The 27,007-nt window shown below is 36.5% G+C and overlaps 1 protein-coding gene across 1 annotated transcript; it reads right to left on the minus strand.

Annotated features, from left to right (window-relative positions):
- Positions 1-3,633: 3,633 nt before the first annotated feature.
- Positions 3,634-6,197, minus strand: LOC145010375 (uncharacterized). Its single transcript, XM_078968927.1, has 2 exons — positions 4,824-6,197; positions 3,634-3,861 (listed from the first exon to the last, which is right to left on the minus strand). Exons 1-2 carry the CDS (start codon positions 6,195-6,197, stop codon positions 3,634-3,636), a joined length of 1,602 nt encoding a protein of 533 aa, XP_078825053.1.
- Positions 6,198-27,007: the final 20,810 nt, after the last annotated feature.

Consider the following 27,007-nt stretch of genomic DNA (forward strand, 5'->3'; position numbering starts at 1 on the left):
AATCAACATAAGAATAGCAAGCAAGCAATCAACGATTGACGCACAAATATGAAGACCATGCATAAGAGTACCCTCAAGATATCAACTCATGATATAAATATAAATATCAATGATAAAATTCCCTTGTTTAATGTTCGAAAAATAAAAAAGAAAAGAAAACAAGGAGACTCCAGGAGGCGCTGTCTATATACTGTGCAATGAGAATGTGAATGTGATACACCTTTCTTTCTTCTACTTGATGCAAGCCACTCAATGCCCTACTCAGGTCTCCAACACCAAAAGAAAATTTGGGCTTGACTTAATTGTAATGGGCTGCTGAGTTCTTTATATTGGGCAGCTGAATTCTATAAACGGGCTGCAAATTGGACTCTTATATTGGGCTGCCAAATATAATGCTGGCAGCTTTCTATCCATCTGTTCGTGGGGCAAAAAGGTGCATCAAAACTTGTCCGAATTAGTTCATTTTTCATGAGATTGAACACTTCAGAGAGTTCTGAAGACACCCGTAAATTTTCAGCCAAATCGGATAAGGTTTTCCCCACGGTCTGATCGCTTGAAAAAAGTCGTGTAATGCTGTCAAAATCCGAAAATTAATTTATATCATTTCGGTTTTCTTTTCGCTCATGAATTTTGTTACGGGACTTCAATCGTGGTTGCAAGGCATTTGATGCGGTGTTAACAATACTCTGAAATACCATGTTACTAGAACAAATCTAAACAAAATTACCATAAACGAGTAAATGTAGTCAGAATATATATATATATATATATATATATATATATATATATATATATATATATATATATATATATATATATATATATATATATATATATATATGAAAGCCCATTTTTTTCTTCTGCATAGATTTCTTTTCTCGCCACGTAACGTAACCTTTGAACAACACTTATGTCATCAAAGTCCATTCACACCGCCTCCTGTAAAATGTCGTATTGATTTCTCCTCTACTCTAACGCCTTGTTCCCGAGTTTTATTTATGGAGGGAAATGGGAGGATACGGAGGGAAAGTAAGGGGTGTCGAAGGAAAATCGTATTCCCGAGTTTCATTAATGGAAGGAATGTGAGGGTAAGAAAAAGATTTTGGAGTCATATTTTCATTCCTAAATTGAGTAGATTTAGGAAGAAGACGACGGAAAAGAAAATTTTAAGTTTGATTTTCTTTTTCCTCCTAACTCGGAAAAAGGCCTAAAAGAGCGTATTGGTTCCTCCCCAAAAAGAACCCAAACATATATGGCAAGAAATTTCTCTTTCTTCTCGGAATTCTTGAAAACAGTTAACACTTCATCAAATTCTCAATTCTCATTTTCTCTATTTCTCTCTAAAAAAATCAAATTTCAAAACATAGGCTTTCACTTTTGGATTGAAAACAAAAAACGATTGAATCTTTCGGTCTTTTTTTTAATCAATTTTACACAATTGATGGATAGTGACATTTAATCTCATGGCCATAAAATGGAGGTTTTAGGGTTGAGAAAACTAGTAATTTCCTTACCTATCGATTAAAATTTTCTCTTTCAGTTTTTATTATTATCGATTTTACACAATTGATGGATGGGGACATTCATCTGACGGTAATAAAATGTAGGCTTTAGGAAGAGAGTAGAGACTTCTACCATTCCTATTATTTGTTCATTAAAACCTGGGAACATAACATTGGCTCAATGGTTTGTAAAAGAAACAATGCAATTTAATCCATTAGAGAGCACAATATGGCTATCCTTATAGAATTACGGTTGATTGAAAGCGTTCTCCAATAGAGATTGGTATTTGATGCGACATCGACTTCCGGCGAGTCTTCTGGTCTTCTGCTGTGGCGGAGATCTGCTAGTCACAATCAGAGAGATGCGTTAGAGCTGCCCCAGGGACTGTGCCCCGGGAGCGGACTCCGACGATCAAGTTAGATCAACTGAGAGATCTCAGATGGTCCTCCAAAGCTGGAGAGAACCATCTTGGTACTGGTGGTAATGTATGGTGGCTGGTGGCGGCGAGTGGCAGCTGAGCCACCTGGCCGGAGTATAGTGTGGCGGCTGAGCCAAAGGGAAGATCCCCCTCCATGGAGGAGGTATTGTTCATTATATAGGGGACAATTAGGTCAAGGGGAATTAGGCCAGGCCTTGGGCCAGCCCAATTCAGGCCCAACTAGCAAGGAGCTGGGTGAGGCCGCCCGGAGGCGCCGGGCAGAGCTAACGGGAGAGTCCCCAGCAAGGCTGACAAGGGAGCGCCAGACAAGGCTGGCTAGGGAACGTCATGTAGGGTTAGCAGGAGCGCGCAGGCCTGGCTGGCGCGCTAGAGCAGTCTGGGTCATGGTAATAGACCATATATCATCAAGTCCCCCCAGTCTGGTGTTATGGGTATGCGGCCAATGACATCGGACTAAACTTAGTCATATAAACTGCGTCGTCAGTATTGTGGTTATATTTGAGTCATCCAAAAGACATTTTTTGCAGATATTTATTGCTATTTCTTTCCTATTAATATTTCGACATATATCTACATTGGTTTCCCTAGAGTGAGATAGGCAAACATTGTTGATGCTTAATCGACATAGTTCTTTCATTGGTATTTGTTATTTTAAATCGAAATGTGGTTTTGTGAATTTGATGTTAATGTTGTTTCTATATATGTAATGTGACTTAAATGGTTTGAGACTCCGAGTTTCAAATGGTTAAAGTTTGAGTTTCTATGTATTGTTGACTTTTTTCTTTCAGCTGATGATATTATATTTGATATGGAGAGTAGGTTATTTGATTAGGTAATTAATCAAACCTCAATTATTCACTATTATATTTCTCATTGCTTCTATATTAACTAATATCCCAATGAGGTTTATGTAACTATATACTTTTGAAATACGTTTCTTAGTTTTTAATTGTTAACTATTAGTTCTCTTATTGATGAATAATATCATTCATTGATAAATGGAATGCAGAAATAGCTTTAATTCCATTAGAATTTATTCAATCTTTTTTTTTCTTTTACATCCCTTACCTTTTAAAAATGAATTTGAATCATAGAAAAGCGTTGCCATTCACTAGTGCCACCAATGGTTTATTGAAAAGGAAAAATAATAAAAGTGTTTGAACTTCAACATCGATCAAAATATAATGGTATATTTTTATAATATTCTTATATTTTAGTTGATATGTTATGTGTTCTAATTTTATTAGAGTCGTTGTCTTCAATATAAGTTTTTTGGAAAATATATGGAGCAGTTGACTTTGATTGACTATAACTTGCTATATTTGCTCCTTCAAATGTTACTGCTTCCACAGATAGATGCTAAATCAATCGTGCCACCCTGGTTTTGATACTGTGTCAATGTATCTTTTTCTTCAACTTAATAAAGGTCATAAATGGAATTTAACAGGTTCTTTTTTAATTTCGTATTAAACGCTACAAGATTAAAGTACAACCAAGATAAGGTTGCTAATGACAAACCCTTTTTGGGCCTCTTTGTTTGCATCTTAATACCTCTTAATAAGGGGTAGGTCTGAATCTTTAAGATTCAGACCGTTTGTTTACCTCTTAAGTTTTCGTCTGAATCTGAATTTTAGCACTTATCGAATCAGATTTGGAACTCCATCTGAAAAAATAAAAGACCCGCTATGCCCTTACCCCAAAACACGTACTCTCTTTCTTGCCCCCTTCTCCTCCTTCTCAGCCACTTCTCCCTCACCGATCTCCAATAATCGATCGCCTGTGACGATTCCGTCGTACCCCAACACCACCGCCTCCACCGCCGCCGCCTTCTCCTCCGACGCCTGCAACAGCGCCTCCTTCAACTCCGACAATCCAAGTTCGTTCTTCTTCCTTCTCTCCCCCCGAAAGTCGATTTTTTTCTGTTTTTATGAAGAATTGGTCAATGAATCGGTTTTTTTCTCCTCAAACTCACGCCTCCTCCGATTCTCTCTTCTCATCTATGCACACAAGCACCTGCGCTCAATCTGTTGTGTTCCCCCTGAAACTCGATTTTTTTTTCTTTTCCTTTATTTCTGAATTCATGTGTGGTTTGCAATCTGATGTTGAATTCGTGATTTTTTTTTTGAATTCATATGTTTATTTTTCTGAATTCATATGTGATTTGCAAACTGTTGTGTTCCCCCCTTAACTATTTTCTTTGATCTCTTCATTTCTTTTGTTTGGATAACCTCGGACCATAGTTACCTAATTCGCAGTTCGATCCGGTACGGGAACGAGGTACGGGTACGGGATTCACTAGATTGGACGTATCCGATTCGGAGGGGGTAGGCTCATTTCGGTACGAACCGGTACAGTGTACCATGAAGTCCGGTACAGTGTACCCAAATGTAAACCATTTTTAGAAACATATTATTGTAAATGTATGATAAACAAGGAACATATTATATCAAGATTACCAAAATACCAAAAACATAATCTTAATTCATTAAGTACCAAAAGATGTAACATATTACATGCAAAATTACCAAACGTAAAACATCACAAGATTACCAAACATAAAGTGATAAAACATCTAATCTAACCGCTGCCTTTTTCCTTTTCCGTTCTCCACGCTTTCTTCATCAAGATTCTCCCAAATCATTTCCTCCAATCGGGCACTTGAACCTTCTATATAATCACTTTACGGGTTTATGTCCCATTTTTTCAGGGGTCCGGATTTATAAGATTCTGAGAAACGGGATAGAAGCCGAATGTTTGAGTGAATAAAAACTAGTTTGTCCGCTCTCTTGCAATTTAAACGATTTCGCTTCACGTTATGAATATAGGAGTATGTACTCCAATTTCTCTCCGCCGAGGAGCTACTAATCGGTTGAGAGAGTACTCTTTTCGCCACATCCGCCAATTCTGGAGTCTCCGATCCATAAGTTGCCCACCAATCAATTCCGTCCATGGTTACGACATCAATTTGAGTTGAGGTCATAGAGTAAATTCCTTTCTTCATATGAAATTTCACGAATTGTTCTCGTAAAAATTTTGCTTCTTCGTCATTCTCCGCAATTCTATCAAACGCCTCCATAACACCAAGTACAATTTCTTTATCTTGGTTGGGAGCTTTTCGTGCCATGCCACCGGGTGCCAATTTTTCTAGGTAGTGCTTATCATAGAATTTTGGATTTAAGGCAAATCCCAAACAATGAAGGGGTATTGTCATCTTCTCCCACCTATCCAAAACAATTTTTTCAACTTGAGGGTAATAACTTGCATATTTATTTTCCCTCATGACATCCTTGATTTCACCTAGCATGTTGTCCATCCTTTCATAAATCTCTCCCATTTTGGGGCCTTCACCATCACAAAATTTTAGTAACAAAAATATTGGTTTTGTGATAGCCAATATATTTTCAACATCGTCCCAAAACTCATCATCTTTGATTGTATCGGTGATTTTTGACCCAACTATTTGAGTGGCTTCATCCCCATTCTTGACCCATTCCCGCCAAGAATTAAGAACAATAGTTGTAGAAAGAGCCTCCCTGCACTCCATTAATCTATGCAAAACTATGTAGTGTGAGGCAAAACGAGTCTTTGCAACCTTCAATAACTCTAGAGTTGAGTTTTCCCTAAAAAATGATAAAGCATGTGTGTGGTTAATAAAATACTTGACAATACCTTTACCTCTCTTATAGGTCTCCTCTAGCCAATAAAATTCCTTCGCCAAGTCCTTAAAAATGAGATTTAAGGTGTGCACACAACATGGGGACCAACAAATATGTTTGTGTATCCTTTCGATCTCCCGCCCGGCAGCCTTGCAATTAGCGGCGTTATCGGTTACAACTTGTAATACATTACTTGGTCCAATATTATCGATGGCTCCAAGTAGAAACTTTGAAATTTCTACCCCCGATTTTTCAACCCCCGAAAAGTCTTCCGCATACATGAATGTTGCACCACGGGAATTAACCGCAAGGACATTGATGAGTGGATTATGTTTCACATTAGACCACCCATCCGAGACTATTGAGACTCCTTGTGTGATCCACGTGTCCTTAATCGGTGTAAGCTCCTTCTCAACGTCCCTAACACATTCATCAAGTAATACGGTTCTCGCTTTTTCACACGATGGGGGTTTGTAATCTCGGACTACTTCTTTTTGAGTTAATTTAGTTGTAGCTATCAATTGGGATAGATTTGCCCTTATGTTTTTGTTAGCTATTGGAATGAAGAAATTGCAAAAACTTGTCTTTTTTGAATTCATATTTCAGTTTAGATAAGATTACCCAGGTTTGAGCTTATCAGACTTTATCACCGTGAGTAATATTTGAAAAGGAATTCTTTTATGAGTTATGCATATGAATTATGAAAATTGGCAAATGTTTCCAAAAAACCCAACAGTGGCATAACATTGTATAATATTGAATGTAAATTGGTTAACTCTCAAATGATATTTTGTATTGTCAACATGTATCCCAGATTAATATCCCTATAATAGTTTTTTCATTTATTAATGATGAAGGTATTGAGCGTTGCTCGGTGATGGTGTATGATAATGATTGTGTGAGGCAGGGATGATGGTTGTGTGTGTGATGAAGAGGGTAATGGGATGTCGGGTGTTAATGGTGAAGATGTGGCTGTAATAACTCAATTTGTATTACTTAGGAATTAATTTTAATAATATGAATTTGCTTTTTTGTTTCTTGTTGTAATATAATGTTTTTATTTTTGACATGTTTGTTGAATTTGTATTTTAAAGTTGTGATAATATAGAGTGGTTTAAATGTTGGTAAAATTATTACATGTAAATGTGGATTTCTCAAAATTTGGATAGTTTTATTTGGTATTTATTATTATTTTTAAATAGAAGGGTAAAATAGTCATTTTTATCATTCAACATAGCAATTCCAAGGTTCCAACCAAACAACATATTAACAGTTCAGATTTTAAACATTCAAACCCTCTTAGAAATTCAGACCTCTTAAAAGTTCAGATCTTAAAAATTCAGATCCTGCCACATAGCCCCTTTGTCCTTTTTTTAAACTTGTTACCCATTAATCTGAAAAAAGTTGTCAATTTTATTTTCTTATTTTGTTACAGTTCCAACGTGTTGCAAATATGACTTCTCACTAACTTCCTAAACTGCTATTTTAATAGATAAAAAAAGGTGTATTGTTCGCAAATTATGCCTATTTACCATGTATGTTTCTTCGCACACTATTCACATAACTATTCTTGAATTGACCTTCATAAAAACGTCTGAAGGCCAACTAAATTTACCTTTACCAATACTCTTAGCCTTACATCCTGATTAGTTAATTAGATGAATAAAATATACTTATAGATTTTCTATATTTTCTAACAATAAAAAGTAATTAGTTAAAAGTAGAGTTTAAAGATCATTGTATCATAAGAGGGCCATGTTAGCAATGTTTCTGAACACAGAGCCTCACTTGGTTGGCAGCCCAAGATAAGATGCCTATATTGTTGTTAACTAGGTGCCTTTCTAAGGGTTGCAACACCAATTTGAGTGTGTCTGGTTAAACAATACATGCCATTTATTTTAGTCACATGCCTTGTTCTTTCTTTTTCATCACCAAACCTAACAAATCCATATGATTTTGAATACAGTTACTTTTAAAATATAACATTGTAATTTAAATTATATGTAATCATGAAAAGGTTCTTTTCATTAAGAACTAGAAGATCAAAAATCGGATATATTGTAATTTCCATTCCTTTCGGTGATGGAATGAAAACAAACACCCTTGATCAACATAGAAATTGGTGAATTTGAGTGGTGGTGATGGTTTCAAAGGTGGAGGAGCATGTAAATGAAAGTAAACACATGTGCTATAGAAGGCATATATAATCACAAATCAGTATCATGGAAGATGTACATTGCAAGAAGTATATCGTCCGAAAATAGTTTAGAGACGCTAAAAAGGTTAGGGATTAATTAATGATTTTGATATGGTATTTAAACTAAAATTCATTACCATTTGAGTTCTGTTCCTGGAATTGTGCAATTAAGGGAGAAAAGGCATGTTGAAACCATGAATTTTATTGGGGTGAATTTTAATTGTTGTCTGAAATAGCACCAGATTTTACTATATTTTTTACCAATATAGGGAACCTACTTTAGTTTTTATATTACAATGTAATTTCATCTTTTTACCCACAATAGCTTTGTACTTTTAATTCCTCACCAATAATAGAACATCCCTGGTTCTAAACTGAGAATAGCAACGTACTTAAAATTCCTTACCCATAATAGAAATCCGTTCGGTTATAATATTCTTTCTTATTGTTTTAAAATACCTAAATTACGCATGAGGGTCTTGCTTAAGGCCCTAGAGAGCATTGTTCAAACCGAAGACATGATCATGAAAATTATTATTAACATAGCTAAGGGTTGACGAATATAAACAATTTTAGTAAGATCACCATGTAGGAAGTCGTTCTTGAGATCGAGTTGATGGATGCGCCAATGGCAAGAAATGTATGTAGATACTAGGAATAATGAAAATGGTGTTTAGATTGACAACATGAGTAGACGTGTCATCAAAATCCAAACTAGGTTGCTAAGAGAATCCTTGAGCAATAAGACAACCTTTGTAACGATCAAGGCGCCCTTTAATGTCGAATTTGTGTATGTATAGCCAATGACAGCAAACTATGATGACATTAGAGGGCTTAAGTATGAGATCCCACATGAAATTGGAGTTGAGGGAATACATTTCAGAGTCCATGGTAGAGTACTAATAGGGTCAAACATGGCTTGAGCAGTGAACTATAGAATGGGAGAGATGTCATCGATGGAAGACAGATTAAAATTTTGTTTGAGTCGAAAGGAGTCGGTGTGAGATTGACTGTCCATTTTCTAAATAATGGTAGGAGGAGGAGGAGGTAGGTTAGTGGATGCAGGAGGTTCAATATAAGTGGCACTAGATGCATCCATCAGCTATAATTGATTGTAAGACTCCTGAAGAGGTATGGTCTGGGAAACCCTCTAAGAACACTTTTTACGAATCTTTGGATGCTCTACTTATGCTCATGTGAATGATTGTAAACTGGAGCACAGGGAAATGAAGTGTATATTTCTAGAATACACATCTAGTTGGAAAGATCATTCTTTGTGTTGTACCGAAGAACAAAATCCAAAATTTGTTATTAGTAGAGATGTGACCTTTGAATCTGCTATATGTAACCAGAAAGGAGGTGGTACAAGTGATGCAGGAAACGATCAGGATGCTAGCCATAATGTGAAGTTTGAAATAGAAACCCCACACAGTTTATGATAAATGAGGGATAGTAGGGTGGCATGGAACAACATAGACGTGAGGAATCCCTTGTTCAAAGTAGGGAAGAAGTGTCTAGTGATGCTGATGCTGAGAAATTTAACTTGAAGAAGCTTCTGGAGAATGAGTTTGTGATGAACGATTTAGGAGCTGAAAAAAAGATAGTGTTGGATTAGGTTTCTAAGCCTATAACTATAGTTGGTATGTACTTGAATTGATAATGTCATGGTCTTTTGGGTTTCCTTCACACTTGCAACTAGACATGGTTGATTAATAGAGGAAGAGGAAAATTTTATTGATTTGGTTAATGAATTTAAATAAATGATTTAATAATATGTTATGGAAATAATATATTAATTAGAAATCATATTATTAATTAATATTTAATCTGAGCGATAGAGGATGGGGTTTCAGATTGTCGTCAACGTGTTCTTAGTCATTGACGACTCCTCCGTGTCTGAAATTGTGAGTTGGAGTATTTTGAGGTTATGAGTTGTGCAAGTGGAATATCAGTGGTTAAGGAAAGACATTGTGAGATCCTGAGAGAGTGTATTGCAGTATCCGAGTATGATGCCATGAGCGGAAGATCATTGTTCAAGGTAAGAAATTGTGAGATTATGAGAGGGTGTACTGCGGTATCCGAGTATGACACCGTGAGTGGAAGATCAGTGGTTGAGGCAAGACATCGTTCGATTCTATGATGGTGTATTAAGGTATTCGAGTATGATTCCTTAAAATTTTGTATTATTTTGAGACTTGAGTTTATGAGAGGGCAAGTGGAGTACCAAGTGACTATTGTTCCAATGGGAGCCCTTCAGTTAATTGTCATCGAGAGATTATCTAAAAATGTGAATTGTAGTGAAAGAAAGTATTTTGTTGCGACGATTGTCGTTAAGAGTAGTGATGCTTAATCTAGGTGTGTGTGTGTGTGTACCTATCTATGATTGGACCGTGGAGCATGAGTTAGTGAACTCATTGGGATGATGACTCGAGGATGAGATTGTGGAGTGATAATAGAGCGAGTGGATACGAGTGGGAGTAATCACTTGGGACTGTCAGGGAAAACCCTTGGGGTAAGCCCACGGTGAGTGAGAGAGTATTTTGAAACTGCGGGGAGTCGTAGTGAGAGAGTATCATAAGCTTGCGAGAAGCCGTACCATTCACGAGTCAGTGAGAGAGCGTCATAAGCCTACGGGGAGTCGTACCATTCACGAGTCAAGGAGAGAGTGTCATAAGCTTGCGGGGAGCTGTAGCATTCAGGAGTTAGTAAGAGAATGTCATAAGCCTGTAGGAAACCGTAGCATTCACGAGTTAGAGAGAGTATCGTAAGACTGCGGGGAGTCGTAGCATTCATGGGTCAGCGAGAGAGAAAGAGAGTATAGTAACACTACGGGGAGCCGTAGCACTTGTTAATCAGTGAGAAGGTGTTGTATAACAGTGGGGAGCCGTAGTATTGACCAATTAAGCATGACGCAGAGGAGTTCTTAGGCTTGGGTAGTCTTACCAATTGAGTCTTTGGAAATTGGAGGTTGGACTAGGGGCGAGACTAGGGTCTCCGTGATGGTCGGGAATCGTTACATCCCGATTGGAGAAATGGTGTACGTATAGATTTGTGGATCATGGGGCATGAGTTGAGTATTAGATTTGAGATGAGTGATTCCAATTCTTCTATTAAATCAGACTCCCGAACTTGAGTTTGGCTCTGTTTGTGAAATGAATAGGAAGGACGAGATTCCGGATTTTCGGATGGGTTTCATTTGAAAGGTAATGGGTTCCATCTGATGTCTTAGACCTGAGTGGGTCAGTTCATTGGTTTGGGAAGGACCATGAGACGCATGGAACTAGTGAGTGGTAGACGATAGAGTTCGGAGGTGAAGCAACTTCAAATGGGGTTGTAGTATTTACTTGTGATAAAGCGAACTTCGTGACTGGTGTATCACATGATGGGAAAATATAGCTATTATGAGAAGGAAGTCTATAAAGACAGATTATTTGGTGTGCAATGGATAGCCGTTGGGGGTTCCAATGTTAGGTTGGGAGATGACCTTGTGCTCTGTGTTCGAAAGGTATTCGAGAGGAAGCTGGGGCTTACGAGTATAGATGTTAGAGGATAGTTTGGGCGGGCGTGATCATTTTATTGTGTCTGAGGACCGAGCATTGAGGTTCATTTTCCAGATGGGTTCTGAAAGCAGTACGAGTGGTGGTTCCCTGGTGAGATGTGACTTTTCCGTTCCTTTTGAGCTACGATCTGGATCGACTGGTATATCTGACATGAGAGATTGATAGCTAAATATTGGTCAACGATTTGTTCCATCAGTAGCAACAAGGAAAATCAGAGTTGGCAGTGTGTTACCGGGCCTATTATTCGATGAGTGTGTAACACGATGATATATTGTATGGACGGTCTAGTAGGGAGACAGACCGCTAAAGTTTCCAGGTTCAGGAGAGATAGAACTGGTACGCAGTGATAGAGGGGTCCGTCCTGCTTTGGGATTAGGAGTTCCTGATTAGGTTCGAGTGTCTTGGAAGGGAGATTGTTATATAATATGAGAGTTTTTTGGTGGTGCTTCTTGGGTTATTGGGTTTGATCTATGTGTTGTCCCAGCTTTACTCAGCTATAGAAGAACCGTTATAGTTAAAACCCTAAATGGGATTTGTTTTGGCATTTCAAGCCCTAAGTGCCATGCATGGACGTAAACATTGTAGCTTTACATGGTATCTCAGCCTTGGAAGGCTAGATCCAGAGTCTAGGGTTGTAGATCTGCCTTAAAACATCTGAATGAGAACATAGACTGGATGGAGTCGCCGAGTTGATGAGCTGACTCGATGAGTCGGCTAGGGTTTTCCCCGAGGAGTCTGGACAGGAGTAACTCCACAAGTTGATGAGACAACACGACAAGTTAAGTTGGATTTTCGCTACATTTCTAAGGAAACAAGGGAACTCGATGAGTCACATAGATGCATACGACGATTCGGGTCAACATGGACTGTTGACTCGAGTGTTGACTTCTGTTGACTTTAGGGTTTGGTCAAGACAGGGATTATGGGGACCATGGAAGGTAAAATGGTCGTTAACCCATCCTAAGTGTTAAAAAGAGAAAATAACATTTTGTTTTATTTAGAGTTGTGATCTGAGTGTTAATTAGAGATAATTATCATATGTGTTAGGCGGAGGCTAGATCAGCGACTCGTGTACGAGGTTTACTTGCTTACTTGCTTATGAGGTGAGTCATTTCACTATACTTACCTAGAGTGGTAATCTTTGTGTGACCAGAGGGTCTTATGTGCTTACATTGAGTATTGAGATATCCTGCATTATGTCTTTGTGATTTATGTTGTGTGTTATTCTAAGCTTACTGAGTTAGGCCATACGGAGCGGGCGCGTGGAACGGCATCGGGAAGCTTCCCGCCCAGTGGAACACCGCACCATCGGTGCGGGGAAGCGTTGTGCAGGAAATGGAGAGGGGAGCCTCTCCCTCTCTCTCTCTCTCTCTTGTTGCTATTGGCTGAGAATGTTTTTTTGAAAAAGAACCGTTAATCAACGGTAAAAATGTAATTTTTTTTGGTTGTAACGGCTAATTGTGTGTGTGTGTTTTTATTTTTTTATCCTTTTTCCACTCCTATAAATACATACATATAACATCAAACATCACACTACCCTCTATTCTCTCTACTTTATATCAACAAAAAAAAAAAAAAAAAATTCCCGACAATCAAACCCAACTTCCGATCGAAGGAATAAAAGCCATGGTTCGAGTATAAACATCCCTCCTCAAAACATTTTTGTTTTCGATTCATCCCCGCAAGGAGTTTACCGCCCCCAACTCAATGCTCCCATTCAATCTCCACTACAATTTCAATACCAAAATGTTGGCCAATATTACCCGATGCAAGTTCCAAATGTTTCGTCGCAAATGTTTTCAAACTTTGTTGTGTTTCCGGATCAACAATCGCCAAATCAACCTCAACCCCAAACTCAAACTGAAACTCAAACCCAAACCCAACAACAACACCAACTTGTCGATGAATCGGATGACGCGGAAGAAGAAGACATGGTTCCCGAAACTCAACCAACACCACCACCACAAAGACGTAAAGGGAAAAACAAGCGCACGAGGGTGTCGCACAGCCGGGAAGAGAAAAGCCGACACACATGCGTTCCACATGAAGAGCTAGTTTTGGTCAAAGCTTGGGTTGATATTTCTAAAGATTCGATTCAGGGAAACCCACAATCGGGAGACCATTTTTGGTTTCGCATTTTAGAACGATTTCGAGAGGAGCCATGAGAGGCTTCATCCGAGTTGATCCCACTGAGACACTTTGACCGGAGGGTCCTATATAAGTTTAGCCATGAGAGGCTAATGAGATGTTTGTGATACTTTAGAGAACTCACTAAACTTCGTGTTTACTGTGTTATGTGCTATCTGTTTCAGCTACTTCTCAGGATCACGGGAATGTGCCGATTTGATTGTACACACGAGACGGAGTTTGTTTTGAGGATCCTGAATTGTGTTTACACAATTTATGAACATGTGTTTTTGATAAATTGTCATTTTGAAGAGTTGTGAATTGTGTTTTATGAGAATTATGTGATTTATAAAAATAAAAAATTTGTTTGAAAATTTACAATATTATAATAAGGTATATTGGTTATTAAATCGATATATAAATAAACTAGTGAGACTATCCGAATGAAAAAGAAATGGATAGGTATGAGAAGCATAATCTTGACCAAATCACTAGTAGTTATTTGTTTTTTTTTTTTTTTATATTTTTAACAAAAAAAAAAAAAAAAGAAAAAAGAAAAAGAAAAACTATAATTGAGAGATGGAATGATAAAATTCATAGTAAATTTAAAAAGCAAAAGACAAAATTGCAAAAATGGTCCTTGTGGTATGCATTTTTTGGGGATTTTAGTAAAAACCACGACTTTTTTGGATTGATGGTCATTTTGAGCTAGTTTCCTTGCATTTTTGGTCCCTGTCCAAACTAAAAAGACTATTATACACTTAGTGAATTTAATTTTTATTTTTCTTTCACTTTTTAACAATATTATAATTATTAAATATAAAATTGGGCCCACATGTCCTCTCTCTCTCTCTCTCACACACACACACTGAAAATCAATTACTCCTCCATTGTCATTGCTGTACGGTGGTCACCAAACACCGCTAAGGAGCACTGTACAACCGCTATTTTATCAACCAAACACACCCAAACCTCCTTCCTTCTCCGTTTGTTACTACCTTTTCCCTTCTTCTTCACCAGCAGATCACCGTCACCACTGGGTTGCTGTTGTTTTTTATCACCACCGACACACTGCCTCCTATCCCTCTCATTCGTTACCAACAGAAGAGAAACAAGGCAACAAGGTCGCCACCCACTACTATCGTTGGGGCTCTTTCCTCCACAAAAAAATCTCGTCGCCACCGCTACTTTTTCCCTCCGTCGTACCCATCTTTGTTCCCCTCTATCCTCATCAGACTCGTCAGAACAAGAAATGGAAGCAGCGAAGCTCACATCACCGCCCACTGTCGCTGTTACTGTAGAGCTCCGACACCACGACTGCTGTTGTGAATTCAGAACTCCACAACCACCACTCTTGTCGGTACTCTGCCTTCCTTGCTTTCGATCGTTTGTAGCTGCCGAAAACCACCACCACCATGAGGGTGGTGTTGTTATCGTGACCACCGAGAAACCCTCACTACGATCTGGAACACCCCCAGTCATCATTAATGCAGGAGGTATTGATCAACCACCACTTTTTTTAGTGATTGCTTCCCTTATTCTTATGTCAGTCGAGATCGAAGGAAATGGGTCTTGTATCCCATAATCGTGACTTGTAAAACTGGGAGATAGATTGAGGAAGATAAGAAAGAGAGAGAGAGAGAGAGAGAGAGAAAGAGAGGCGTGCCCCATAATTTTTATTAAATAAACTTTAAATTAAATAGCAAAAACCATAAAAATGTATCAGAAGGGCATTTTAGTCTTTTCAGTTTTATACGGGACCAAAAATGCAAGGAAACTAGGTCAAAAGGACCACTAATCCAAAAAAGTCATGATTTAAACTAAAACCCCCAAAAAAATGCATACCACAGGGACTATTTTTGCGATTTTGTCAAAGCAAAATGGAAAGAATTAGAGTTAGGGAGTCAATAGATAGATTGTGAAGAATAAAATTAAGTCACACTGAAAATTTTAATTTTAATTTTAATTTAATTTTTGAGTTTGACTCACTACAAGTCTATAATATATAATATGTTTCTAAAAGTATGAAATTTATAAAAATTATATATAATTAAACGGGTCATATTTGAATCATCTTCAAGTTAAAAGTTTTGACTCTAACGCAACTCATTTAATTTTCGTATCGCATCGTGTCAATCCATCTATTTAAACGTATCAAAATATTCTACTGAAACCCGTTAATTTCGTGTCAGGTGTCGTATCGTATCAGGTTTTGTCAGACAAAAGTCACAAACCATAATATAATAAACACATGTCTTCATTTGTCATTAAGATATAAACACATAGTTTTTTTTAGGTGAGGAGGTTGGGTTTGGGGTGTGTTTATTTAAATATTTTAAAAAATTAAGGGTAAAGACAGAGACCAAACGTGTAACAAAAACAAACAGTAAGAACCTTCTGAGTTAAAAAAATAAGTTAGGGACCAATGCGTAAATTACCCTAAACCATAGAGACCATTCGTGTAATTTACTCAAACACATAAAACAAGTTATCTGTTAATTAAAGTGCATATGAATAAAGTATAAAACAAAACAAAAGCACGACTAGGTAATTATTTAACGAAATTATAATCAAACATGCATAATATATATAAAAATTTAAAATCTTAAATACGAACATCATAAATTAAAATGGATCAAATTTCCAACCAAACTCACGCTAACCAAACTCAGGAACATCATATGATAACAGAAGTCCAAAAAGCTAACACGGCTCTAATAGCAAAATGATCTAATCATCCTGCCGAAGTAGAGTTGTGAGGACTTGATCAGTCATTAAAGATGCCTTCAACAACTTCAATGCCTATCAAAGCTCAAACAAAAAAAAATCACATTAAAATATGAAAAATATTCGACAAGTATTTGAAAATTAATATATATCACCTCATCTTTTTCCGAAAGGCAATGTTTTCTCCTCAAGCTAACTTAAATCGTTCACAGCAAAGTTATTGATGAGAGTAATGGTTGAAATGGTGGACATGGGCTTCACCAACAAGTTATCCATAACCATATAAGTCACCACATCTTTTACATACCCTCCTGTGATCAGTTTCCTCTTTCCCCTATGGCTTCCTTCACCAAATGACGACAACTTGGACACTTAACATCCGGATGCTCAGTCACGTGTTTAAAATGGCAAGTATTGTAACCATCAAAAGCATCATACCCTGAACGAGGAGTAAAACTACATCGGTAAAGTGTTTTTGATGTAGCAGGTTTATCATCCGCAAAAGCATCATTCAACAATAGAAACATGTTTCCATTGAATGCAATTTCAGGATTAAAGATAACATCTTTGTCGATGCCTGGTTGAAGATACGTTTGATTAAAGTTCTTGACGCTTTCTTTGAGTTCACCTAAGCAACCCACCATTTGTTTGGAGCCTAGGAAGTGGATGAGGCTGCCAAGAGGTAAAGAGAATATATGGAAAAGGAAATCCACAAACTCTTTGGTGGCTTCGGCAAACAAAACTTTCTGGGTTTTCTTGTCTATTAGAAGCTTCATTGTCGTGTTTGGAGAAGCCATTGATGGAGTATATGGAATCATGGTTTGGTGAACTCGACTCCCCATTGCTGAGTTGATCTTCCTCCCTCTTTGTATCTTTATCTTCTTTCTCTTCCCTCTCTCAATCTCTCTCTTCATGGCAAAAATGGAGTTTTTTTTTTTTTTTTTTTTTTTTTTTTTTTTTTTTTTTTTTTTGTAAAAGTAGGGTGATTTTTAAATCAATCGGTAGAACTAGGTTTGTTCGGAAAACCTTTGTAGAAATAGGTTGTTTTTTAAAAATGGACCCACCAGCTTTATCAATCTAAGGTCCTAACTCTTATTTCTGAGGTTTCTAGTTATATATATATATATATATATATATATATATATATATATATATATATATATATATATATATATATATATATATATATATATATATATATATATATATATATATATATATATACATTTCTAACCTTCATATGTTATAATGTTATAATTTTTGCCCTTCAAAATTTATCTACTTTTTATTTACCTTTTTTATTATTAAAAACACCAAGTTTTACCATTGTTATTAATTACACACAATTAATTTATTTAAATTATATAATTATAATTTATATATTATTTTTAACAAATTAAATAATAAAATATATCTCATCAATAACTTAAAATACACAACAATATTAATAAAAGATTAATTAAAACAATAGAAACTGTGTGAAATATCTGAAATTAATGTTTGAAATGTGTTTAATTTATTTAAAGTGAATAATTATAATTTATATATTATTTTTAACAAATTAAATAATAAAACATATCTCATCAATAACTTGAAATACACAACAATATTAATAAAATATTAATTAAAACATTAGAAACCGTGTGAAATTAATGTTTGAAATGTGTTTAATTTACTGTAAAAAATATCCGAAATTTATTCCTAATGATATAACTATTTAAAAATATAAAAAATGATGCAAAAACACAATGTTATAATTTTTTACGATTTTGAAACGATATTTAAAAAAAAAATTGAATATCGTATTTTCCAATTTTGTTCCATATTGACATTTTCATTTTTGTTCGACGGCACAAAAGACACCTCGTTTCCTCCTTTTTCGACTATGACATCATATTATCCAATTTTTAATTTTTTTTTAAATTTTTTTATTTTGGCGATATTGACATTGTATTTTCCAAATCACCATGAGAGGTCTCGATAAAATAGTCAATATATAACAAAATTAGAAAATACGATATCAAATTAAAAAAAAATAATAATGCAATGCCAAAATAAAAAAAAATAAAAACATGTCATCTTTTGTGTTATTTTCTTTGACAAATAATACATAAATTGTAATATTTACTATATATAATTAAACTTTAAGTATATCTAATTAACAAATTCAAATAGATATCACTAGTAAATATATTAAAATGTTACAAAATTACATTATCAAATAAAATAAAATAACAATACAAAATAAACATCAAATTTAACTAAAAACTATATTATAAGAATTGTAAGGGCGGGTTTTTTCATTATGGTTTAGTTCGAAATATGAGAAAATCTTGATTCGAAATATTCGATATGTATACTCTAAAATGTCCAAAATACACTTCTACAGTCTGAAAACGTGTGAAGTGTCGGTAGTTTATGGTCAGAAACGTCTGAAATACATATTCGTAAGGGAGATAATGTGGTTTTATTAATATTGTATTCCAAACCGAGCGTTATCAGGTGATATCCTTCTTTCTTAAGATCGAGTGTTCAAGTATCGTCATGAATATATGTGGATTTAGGAATAGATTCTATATTATATTGTCGGTTCAAAAAAATACTGTAATTTAAAGCTTACTTCTTATGATATTGTGGTTTTAAGATCTTTTATTCAATAGTGGTGTGTATTTATGATGTATTTTATGACTTTGTTAAAAAACAATATACAAATTATAATTATATATTTTAAATAGATTAAATTATTCATGATATATAATAGAGGTAAAGTTTGAAGTTTTATATATTAAAAGAGGTAAATGAAGAGTAAGATCAAATTTGAAGGGCTGAAATTGTATAATGTTAGTGTTGAATATGCAAATACATATCATTTTTTAGTTACATCTTTAGTAATAGGGGTTATAACCGATAGAATTGTGGGTCCCTTTAACGACTAACCTATTTTCTACAAAGGTTTTTTAAACAAACCTATTTCTACCAACTAATTAAAAAAGAAACCTATTTTTACAAAAAAAAAAAAAAAAAAAAAAAAAAAAAAAAAAAAAAAAAACTCGGCAAAAATGGTATACCGGTGCATGGTATTTTTGGTGGAGCTCGGCTAGAGCTTCCCCAAAAATGGTATACTAGGAGTGGGAGATGTCGATTATGGATTTATGGTTTGCATGGTGTTTTTAAAGGCTCGGAGATGAGCTATGCCTCCACTTACTCCTGTAGTTTTCTTTCCCTATGACTGTAGAAGTATCTTTCTTGAGGTTCTTCATTTAAACAAGGCATGCTAGCTTCCAATCACTTTTAGGTTTGCATGGTGGTTTTAAAGGCTTGGAAATGATGACTACTATACTACACAAAACGGAATTAATACAGTAGGCAATGAGTATGTATGTTACCGAGATTATTTGCATGCCAAAATTATTACCAATCAGCGCCTTGAAGATAATGAAGTTTTTTCAAAATCTTTGTTTCTTTCAAATAGTTACAAATTACTCATTTTTAAATACAAGCATTTAAAAGCTCCTTCAAATTCTTTATCTCCACAGCTCCCGTGTTCTAAAATCTCATATCAAGATTTGATAAACTTCACAGATGGCTTCTTCAAACATGATTCTTAAGCTTTTGGTTGACAAGAGAGTCCAGAAAGTCTTATATGCAGAAGCAAGCAAGGAGTTCGTGGATCTTCTTTTCCACATCTTCGCTTTACCTCTTGGCACACTCATCAAGTTCCCGAGCTCCAAACAAATGGTGGGTTGCTTAGGTAAACTCAAAGAAAGCATCGAAACCCTTAATCAAACCCACCTTCAACCAGGTATAAGCAAAGGTTACATCTTTAATTAATCCAAAAAAAAAAAATTCAAGGATAACATTTTTTTCTGTACTCAAATGATGCTTCCACAGACCATGATAAGCCCTCTGCATCAAAAGCAAAAACACTCTTCATGTGTAGCTATGCTCCAGGTTCAATACCCTTTGATGGGTACGGGTTTTGTGGACTTAGGCATGTGAGTGATCATCAAGATGCTAGGTGTCTGCAGTGTGGTCGTTTGATGAATGTCCCAATGACGTTCGTTAGGTGGCCTAGTAATGAAGAAGCTGTGGTGAAGGAGACTGTTACTTATATGGTGATGGATGACCTTGTAATCAAGCCAATGTCCACCATCACAAGCATTACTCTCATCAATAACTATGGTGTGAAGGATTTGAGCCAGCTTGAGGAGATAGCATTGCCTTTTGGAAAAGATGAGGTAATAATTTCGTGTTCTTTTTTACTTGATTTACACAATATTGTGTGTCTTAATGTGAATTTTGTTGTTTGGTTGTTGGTAGGCATTTGAGCTGCTGAAGTTATCTTTGATGACCGATCAAGTGCTAACAACTCTATTCCGGCACATAAAAGAAGCTTAGAACATTTTGCTATACAATAGTCTTGCTAGCTTGCTTTTGAAAACATTAGTTATGTTTTGTTATTATATCTGATTTTTTATGGCATTGTTATGGATTTGATGTTGTTTAATAGGTTCATATTCCAGCTCTTGATTAATTATATACGTGTTTGCTTAATATTTTGGTCAAACAATTATTAAAACACATATTTTTGTTGGATTTTGTCCATATATGTGAATAATATGTATGCGACATAAGTGTGTGACTAACGTACAAAATACATAAAGTTTGTATTTTTTTTTTTTACATAAATGTATATAATATACACCTATTTGTGCATAAATACATATAATACATATTTTTACATTATTTACCGATATTTGTAAATAGAAGTTAATTTGTAGTCAATAATTTTTCTCTATACATAATAATTTTTGTTTTAAAATGTTGTATTGTACAATTCTGTAAATAATAAATTGTCGTGTATCGAAAAAAATTGTTTTATACAAATCATTTCTCGATAATTTGTGTTATAAATGTATTATTTTTGCATATAAAACCATGGTTAATACATGTACTTTAAGTAGACTTAGCAAAAATTGACACAATTCGAAACCCGACAAGAACTCGATATGAAATAAACGAGTTTGGGTAAGATATTTTAACCCGTTTAAATAAACGGGTTGACATGAAATAAGACCTGATCCTCTGTTTTCTAAGTCCCGTGTTGTTATTGAGATTGCTAAGATTGACGACTCGTAAGCGGTGGAAACAACAGATTTCTATCCACTGTTCCCAGTGATGCCCCGTCGGCGGTGGGTCCTTCGTCTTTGGGTGCGACTGGCGTGTATCTCCCTGGATGGAGTCTTGCACCAGGTTCCTTTTTGTCGGAAAAAGGACATGCCTGTGAATGGTGCTAACATGCGTTTCCCCCAGCTACCCTAGAGGCTCTTGACGCTCTTTCTTATTCTCACATGGCGAATGATCTTCAATATGCCGCTACTCAGGTTGCTCCCTACTTGCTGGCAGTTGCTGGTCGTCTTTGTTACATCGGGGCTTATTTAGCAGAGTTGGCTGCTGTTAAATCCGAGCATAACGAGCTTGTGGAGAAGGTTTGGCTTCTTGAAGAGGAGCGGCGCAATTTTGATGAGCGCTACCTCATGCTGTCAGGGGAAAAGACTATTGCGGAAGCTTAGGTGGCGACCCTAGATTGGGAGGTGGATCTCTTATCACAGTAGGTCCAAAATTTGGAATCAGAGAAAGAAGCATTTGTGGAGCGTTTGGAACTACGAGACGATCAATTCACCTCTAAGGTCTCGAGGAGGAAAAGCTTGGAGGTTGATTTAGCGTTGGTTCTCCAGAAGGGAGTGGTTCGGGTGGTGGATCGTGTTATTAAGAGCAGTGAATTCGCGCTTAGGATTCGTCGAGTGAAGGCGGCGTATGTGGCTGCTAGTGTTGAGAAGGGAAAGCAGGTGGCATGCACGCAGTCGGTTGGTAATAGCCCTGGCTCGTCTAATCCGGACACTGTGGCACAATCTATTGATACAATGCATGCTGCAATTAGGGCTTTTGCCGAGACGGATTTCATGTCCTACCTCCATTTCGGTGCTCGACCTTCCTGATCTTCGCAAATTGTGCTCTGAAGAGGAAGAACACGTGCTAGATGGTGGCGTTGGGGGCACTGCTTCGACTCAACCTCGCTAGGGTTAATTCACATTTTATTTTTGCATGTTTTTTGTTTTATCTCTTGTTTTATGTACTGTATAGAACGTTGTTGTACTCACTCTTGCTGTGTCCTCATCACTAATGTTTGCCCGTTCTTACGAACTTTATATATATATATATATATATATATATATATATATATCTGTGTGTGTGTGTTTAGAGAGGGGTCTTCCCGAAGAGTATATTGTAGGCCTTGCTTTTGGCTCTTAACTGAGCGGCCAACTGCCTCTCTTTTGTGGTCGCTTAAGGTGAGCCGAGGTCGTCACCTCGAGGATCCTTGGACTCGTATGTGCCTAATTGTCAGGGGAAGGTTATGATCCTTCGGACCCTTTGGGCACGTTTTGTTAAAAATCATGGAGGATTTATTACTTGTTTAAACCGATGTATAAGTAGGGGGATCATCTCTTTCTGAGGTTTATGGTTGCATGTTTTGGGGTTGTTTTTGTGACAACCGTCACTTTCTGGCCAAGTCAAAGTCAAAGAAAGTCAACAAGACAAACTGGTCAACTCAACTAGGGCTAATATGTTACAGATTATTTTATGTTACTAATATATGACTCTAAATCTTAAATGCAAAGTAACACTTGAAAGTTTCAAATGTTCAAAATTCTAAACCCTAATTAGATTGAGGGAAGTAACAACTCTATAAAACACTATTACATGCCTTTCGGGGGTGTATAACACTCAAACGAGGATGTAACTAAGTCCACAGTCTATAAACTACGAAGAACAACATTAATAAAGGCCCCAGGCAAAGTCTCTCTCAATCTCTCCCATTGTATCTATCTATCTCCCCAAATCTCTCCAAGAATATGAAATCTCTCCCAAATCTCTCCAAGAATATGAAAACTCTCCCAAATCTCTCCAACAATATGAAATCTCTCCCAAATCTCTCTAAGAATATGAAATCTCTCCCAAATCTCTCCATGTATGTCAAACCTCTCCCAAATCTCTCTATGTACCTTCCTCAGTCGAAAACAGCCCAAAAACCGAAGGAAAAACCCAAAAGGAACCCTCTTAGTCCGGAACCCTCTTGGTCCGGAACCTTCTTAAGAAACCGGACAAATTCGCACCTCCTTCAGCTTCGGAACTTCTTCACTCCGGAAAGTAGCTCCGGAATGCCTTGCTTCGAACCATCTCGCATGCGATAAGAGGACTTCGCTTGGACAACCTTGCATCTACGAACCCATGAATCCACTCCGGAAGATGCAGACCCACTTCGGAATGTATGTTCTCCGGAACCTTCCTTTTGCTCCGGAAATCCTCGTGCCACCCCGGAAGACTTCGCAGTTTCAGTCCGGACATGTTGTCTTCACCTTGACTATGGAAATTACCAAACAACTCCAGAAATGAGACTATCTTCGGAACTTGGAGGCTGAATCTGGAATCCCACTCCGGAACACTGAGTAGAGTTTCAGAATTATTGAGTCGGTTCCGAAACTTAAGTATTTCCTTCGGAACGCACCTAAAGGCTTCGAAACTCATACTTTGGCTCCGAATTTCTCTATTTGACTCCGGAATTTGCCATTGGGCTACAAATTTTCAACCATTTCAGACTTTTTAGTCATTTTAAGTGGTTTTGACTTCGAAAATTTCCTTAGACTTGATTATGTTCATGACTTCAACTCTCCAAACCCCTATTTTATGTCAACCTTGAAGAGTTAGGACACCTTTCATTACAAAATGTCTAAGACTCAGGACTTTGTTCAAGAGGTAATCACCTACACTATGACAACTTTATGTCAATATTTACAAAGTACCTAGTCAAATCCATATCTTTCTTCCAACACTCCACCAGATCCTCTTAAACAAATCTACTTGTTAGATTTTCAACCTTCACCTACAAAACCTCACCCATATCCTTCAAAAGAACGCTTTTTCCTCCTTCCACTTTTCTCTCTAGAAATTCGAGATTATTCCCAGGAAGCAATTGTTCCTACTTCACTCTTGGTAAGTTCTTCCTCATTACTCTTAAATATTCTTCACTTCTATATTCAAATCTTGGATTTCTTATTCAAATGCCATCCTAATGGTTCTTAGGATCTTCAAGTCCTCAAGCTTTCTCCAAGTGTTCTTGACTTGGAAACCTCATTCCTCCAACATCCATCTCAGGGAACCACTCAAGGTGAGTTCATACCCCCACATTTTCATGTTTTCTTCAAGTTTTAGTGGGAGAATACAATTTAAAACAAAACAAACATAACTAAACTCAAACATCAACTTTTAACAGGAAAGTTTAGTTCCATTAACAGACTGTTTTGAATATCTTAGACTTAATATCTTCCAAAACTGTATAATATTCAAATAGATTCAGCTTATACCTTTCTAATCACTATTTTCACATCTCTATACGATTTTTCTAAAATTTATGGTAATTTTTACCAAACTTCCTATCATTTCATAAACGAATTCGGACCAGTTTGTGAATATGAACATTTCCACACCAGTTAAAGACTTCTAAAAATCATAATAAAAATTATGAATAAACTAGATACATTTTCTAAACTCTCAGAGTTTACGGATTCAGTTTTCGACTCCGTATAAGTTTTTTATGATTTTTATAAAACAGTGCACAAAAGTTAAAAGCTAGTTATATAGCTTACAACATTAACAACACTTTGTAGCATGTCGAGCAAAGTGTATAAGAATAAGTTTATAAATTTGGAATGTATTTCTTGTTAGTCTAACATCAGAAATATAAATTAGTCATTCATGACAAGGATTTCAAACACTTCTAATGAGTACAATAAACTATAATAAGTATAGTTTAAGGATTTCACAATACAAGCATCCTACATGAATAGGGTTTTACTCTCAATACAAATGGGTTTTCATTTATTACACAATAAACTGTAAAGGGTATAGTTTAGGGATTTCAAATTTTAAACAAATCGCACGAAAAGGGGTTTCACTTTCAGCACAGAAAAGGTTTTACTCGCATACTACACGTAAACAAGTTATCGTAAATTATGAGACTCGTCTTCATTGTACTCTTAGAGTATAGGTTAAAATTCCTGATTAGTTATAACCAGGTTCTCTTTAGTGAGAGCGTGATAATTGTGTATAGATCTATATTGGGATTGACAACCCACACCCATGCTACTTGCATAAGCCCGATCGGCCAATCGGGCGTGACAAATATCATTTCAATCCCGACGCCTGAAGAACGTCGCAGCAGGCATCTCTGTTATAGTATGGTTATAGCGACTCACATACGGAGATAACAACACATGTAGTTTACGAGAATTTCTACTTTAAAAAGGGTTTTTATCTATTTTAAAACTGCATACAAACACGTTACAAGTACAAAACACACTCTTACACTTAGTCTTGGGATTTAAGACTACATAGCATTTTGTAAGGAAAATATTGGATTTTCTTGGGTATTCATTAAAATTACAAACACCTTACAAGTACAAAACACACTCTTACACTCAGTCTTGGGTTTTAAGACTACACAACATTTTATAAGGAAAATATTGGATTTTCTTGGGTATTCATTAAAATTAAAAACACATTACAAGTACAAAAGACACTCTAACAAGAAGCACAGGGTGCTTTATCTCCCTAACAAATATTTCGTACGAATACAACTTAACCCATATCTTACTAAAAAGATTTTATGTTGTCATTCGATTTGGATTGTTTTAGTCCTCACCTTCCCAATTGAATGGCTACGAAAAGACCCTTCACCTAACCCGCTGAATATAGAAACCCTTGTCTCTCGTAAACACAAATCCGACACAGACCTCCGAGTCATCCCTCGTTGCGAAACATCGAAGTACTCATGGGAGGAGTATTATGTCCTCCGAAACCTTTCTGAAGTATTCCCAGCAGACCCTTCGGGAATATCACGCATGCAGCAAATAAGGTTCAAGTAAAGAGGCTTGGGACGAATGTAGTCAACCTATCACTACTAAGTGTATACGTGAGGATAATATATAATTAAAATTCTGCGGACATTGGATGCTTGTTTCCGCGCTATTTCCTGTTCCTTGTCTGGTTGTGGACTTGGAGCAGAGTCACCCATCCAACTGTCTTACCAGCCTTAATTACATACGACCTATATGCATGAGTAATAATAGATGGACCAGGTACGAGTCCTACCATGAACTTTGGGAAAAAGCTACCCAAGAGTGCGAGTGGACATTTTACCATTCGAATGAGTCTTGTCGCGTAAACCAAACCCATATGCTCTCTACCAATCTAAACGGCAAATGAGAATAAAAAACCACTTAGAGAGGGAAGAAAGAAACCGCCCTCTAAACACTGAAGCATGCCTTACGCAAAGATCCAACGAGAAGTCATTACCTATGCCTCAAGACAACTAAAGATGTACGGGGTCGGCTAGATCGCGCATGACTTCGAACTAGGAGCAGTAGTATTCGCCCTAGAGATCTGGAGGCACTATCTCTACGACACGAAATGTACAATCATTACCGATCATAAGAACCTAGAAGAAAAGAGCAGCAGAACATGTTACCCTATGAACCGAATCTGGACGCCAAAGTTGGTGGATTCAGAGACATCGTCAAGAACGAAGCACACAACACTCGCTACTTCGTTCATCCCGGCTCAATCATAATGAATAGGGACCTCAAAAAGCGATATCGGCAGCCGAATAGGAAAGCTAACCTCGCTACATATGTGGTCGAGTATCTGACTTGTGCTAAGGTTAGGGTAGAATCACAGAAGC

The sequence above is a fragment of the Lactuca saligna genome, chromosome 8, assembly GCF_052625555.1.
Source record: "Lactuca saligna cultivar CGN05327 chromosome 8, ASM5262555v1, whole genome shotgun sequence".
In the NCBI taxonomy this organism is placed as follows: domain Eukaryota; kingdom Viridiplantae; phylum Streptophyta; class Magnoliopsida; order Asterales; family Asteraceae; genus Lactuca; species Lactuca saligna.

Excerpts from the sequence above, each read along its gene's own strand:
- LOC145010375 (XM_078968927.1), bottom strand. The coding sequence starts at position 6,197 with ATGAATTCAAAAAAGACAAGTTTTTGCAATTTCTTCATTCCAATAGCT. Across the intron at positions 3,862-4,823 it reads TGGCGGATGTGGCGAAAAGA|AAAAAAATCGACTTTCGGGG; the intron begins GTACTCTCTCAA and ends TCATAAAAACAG.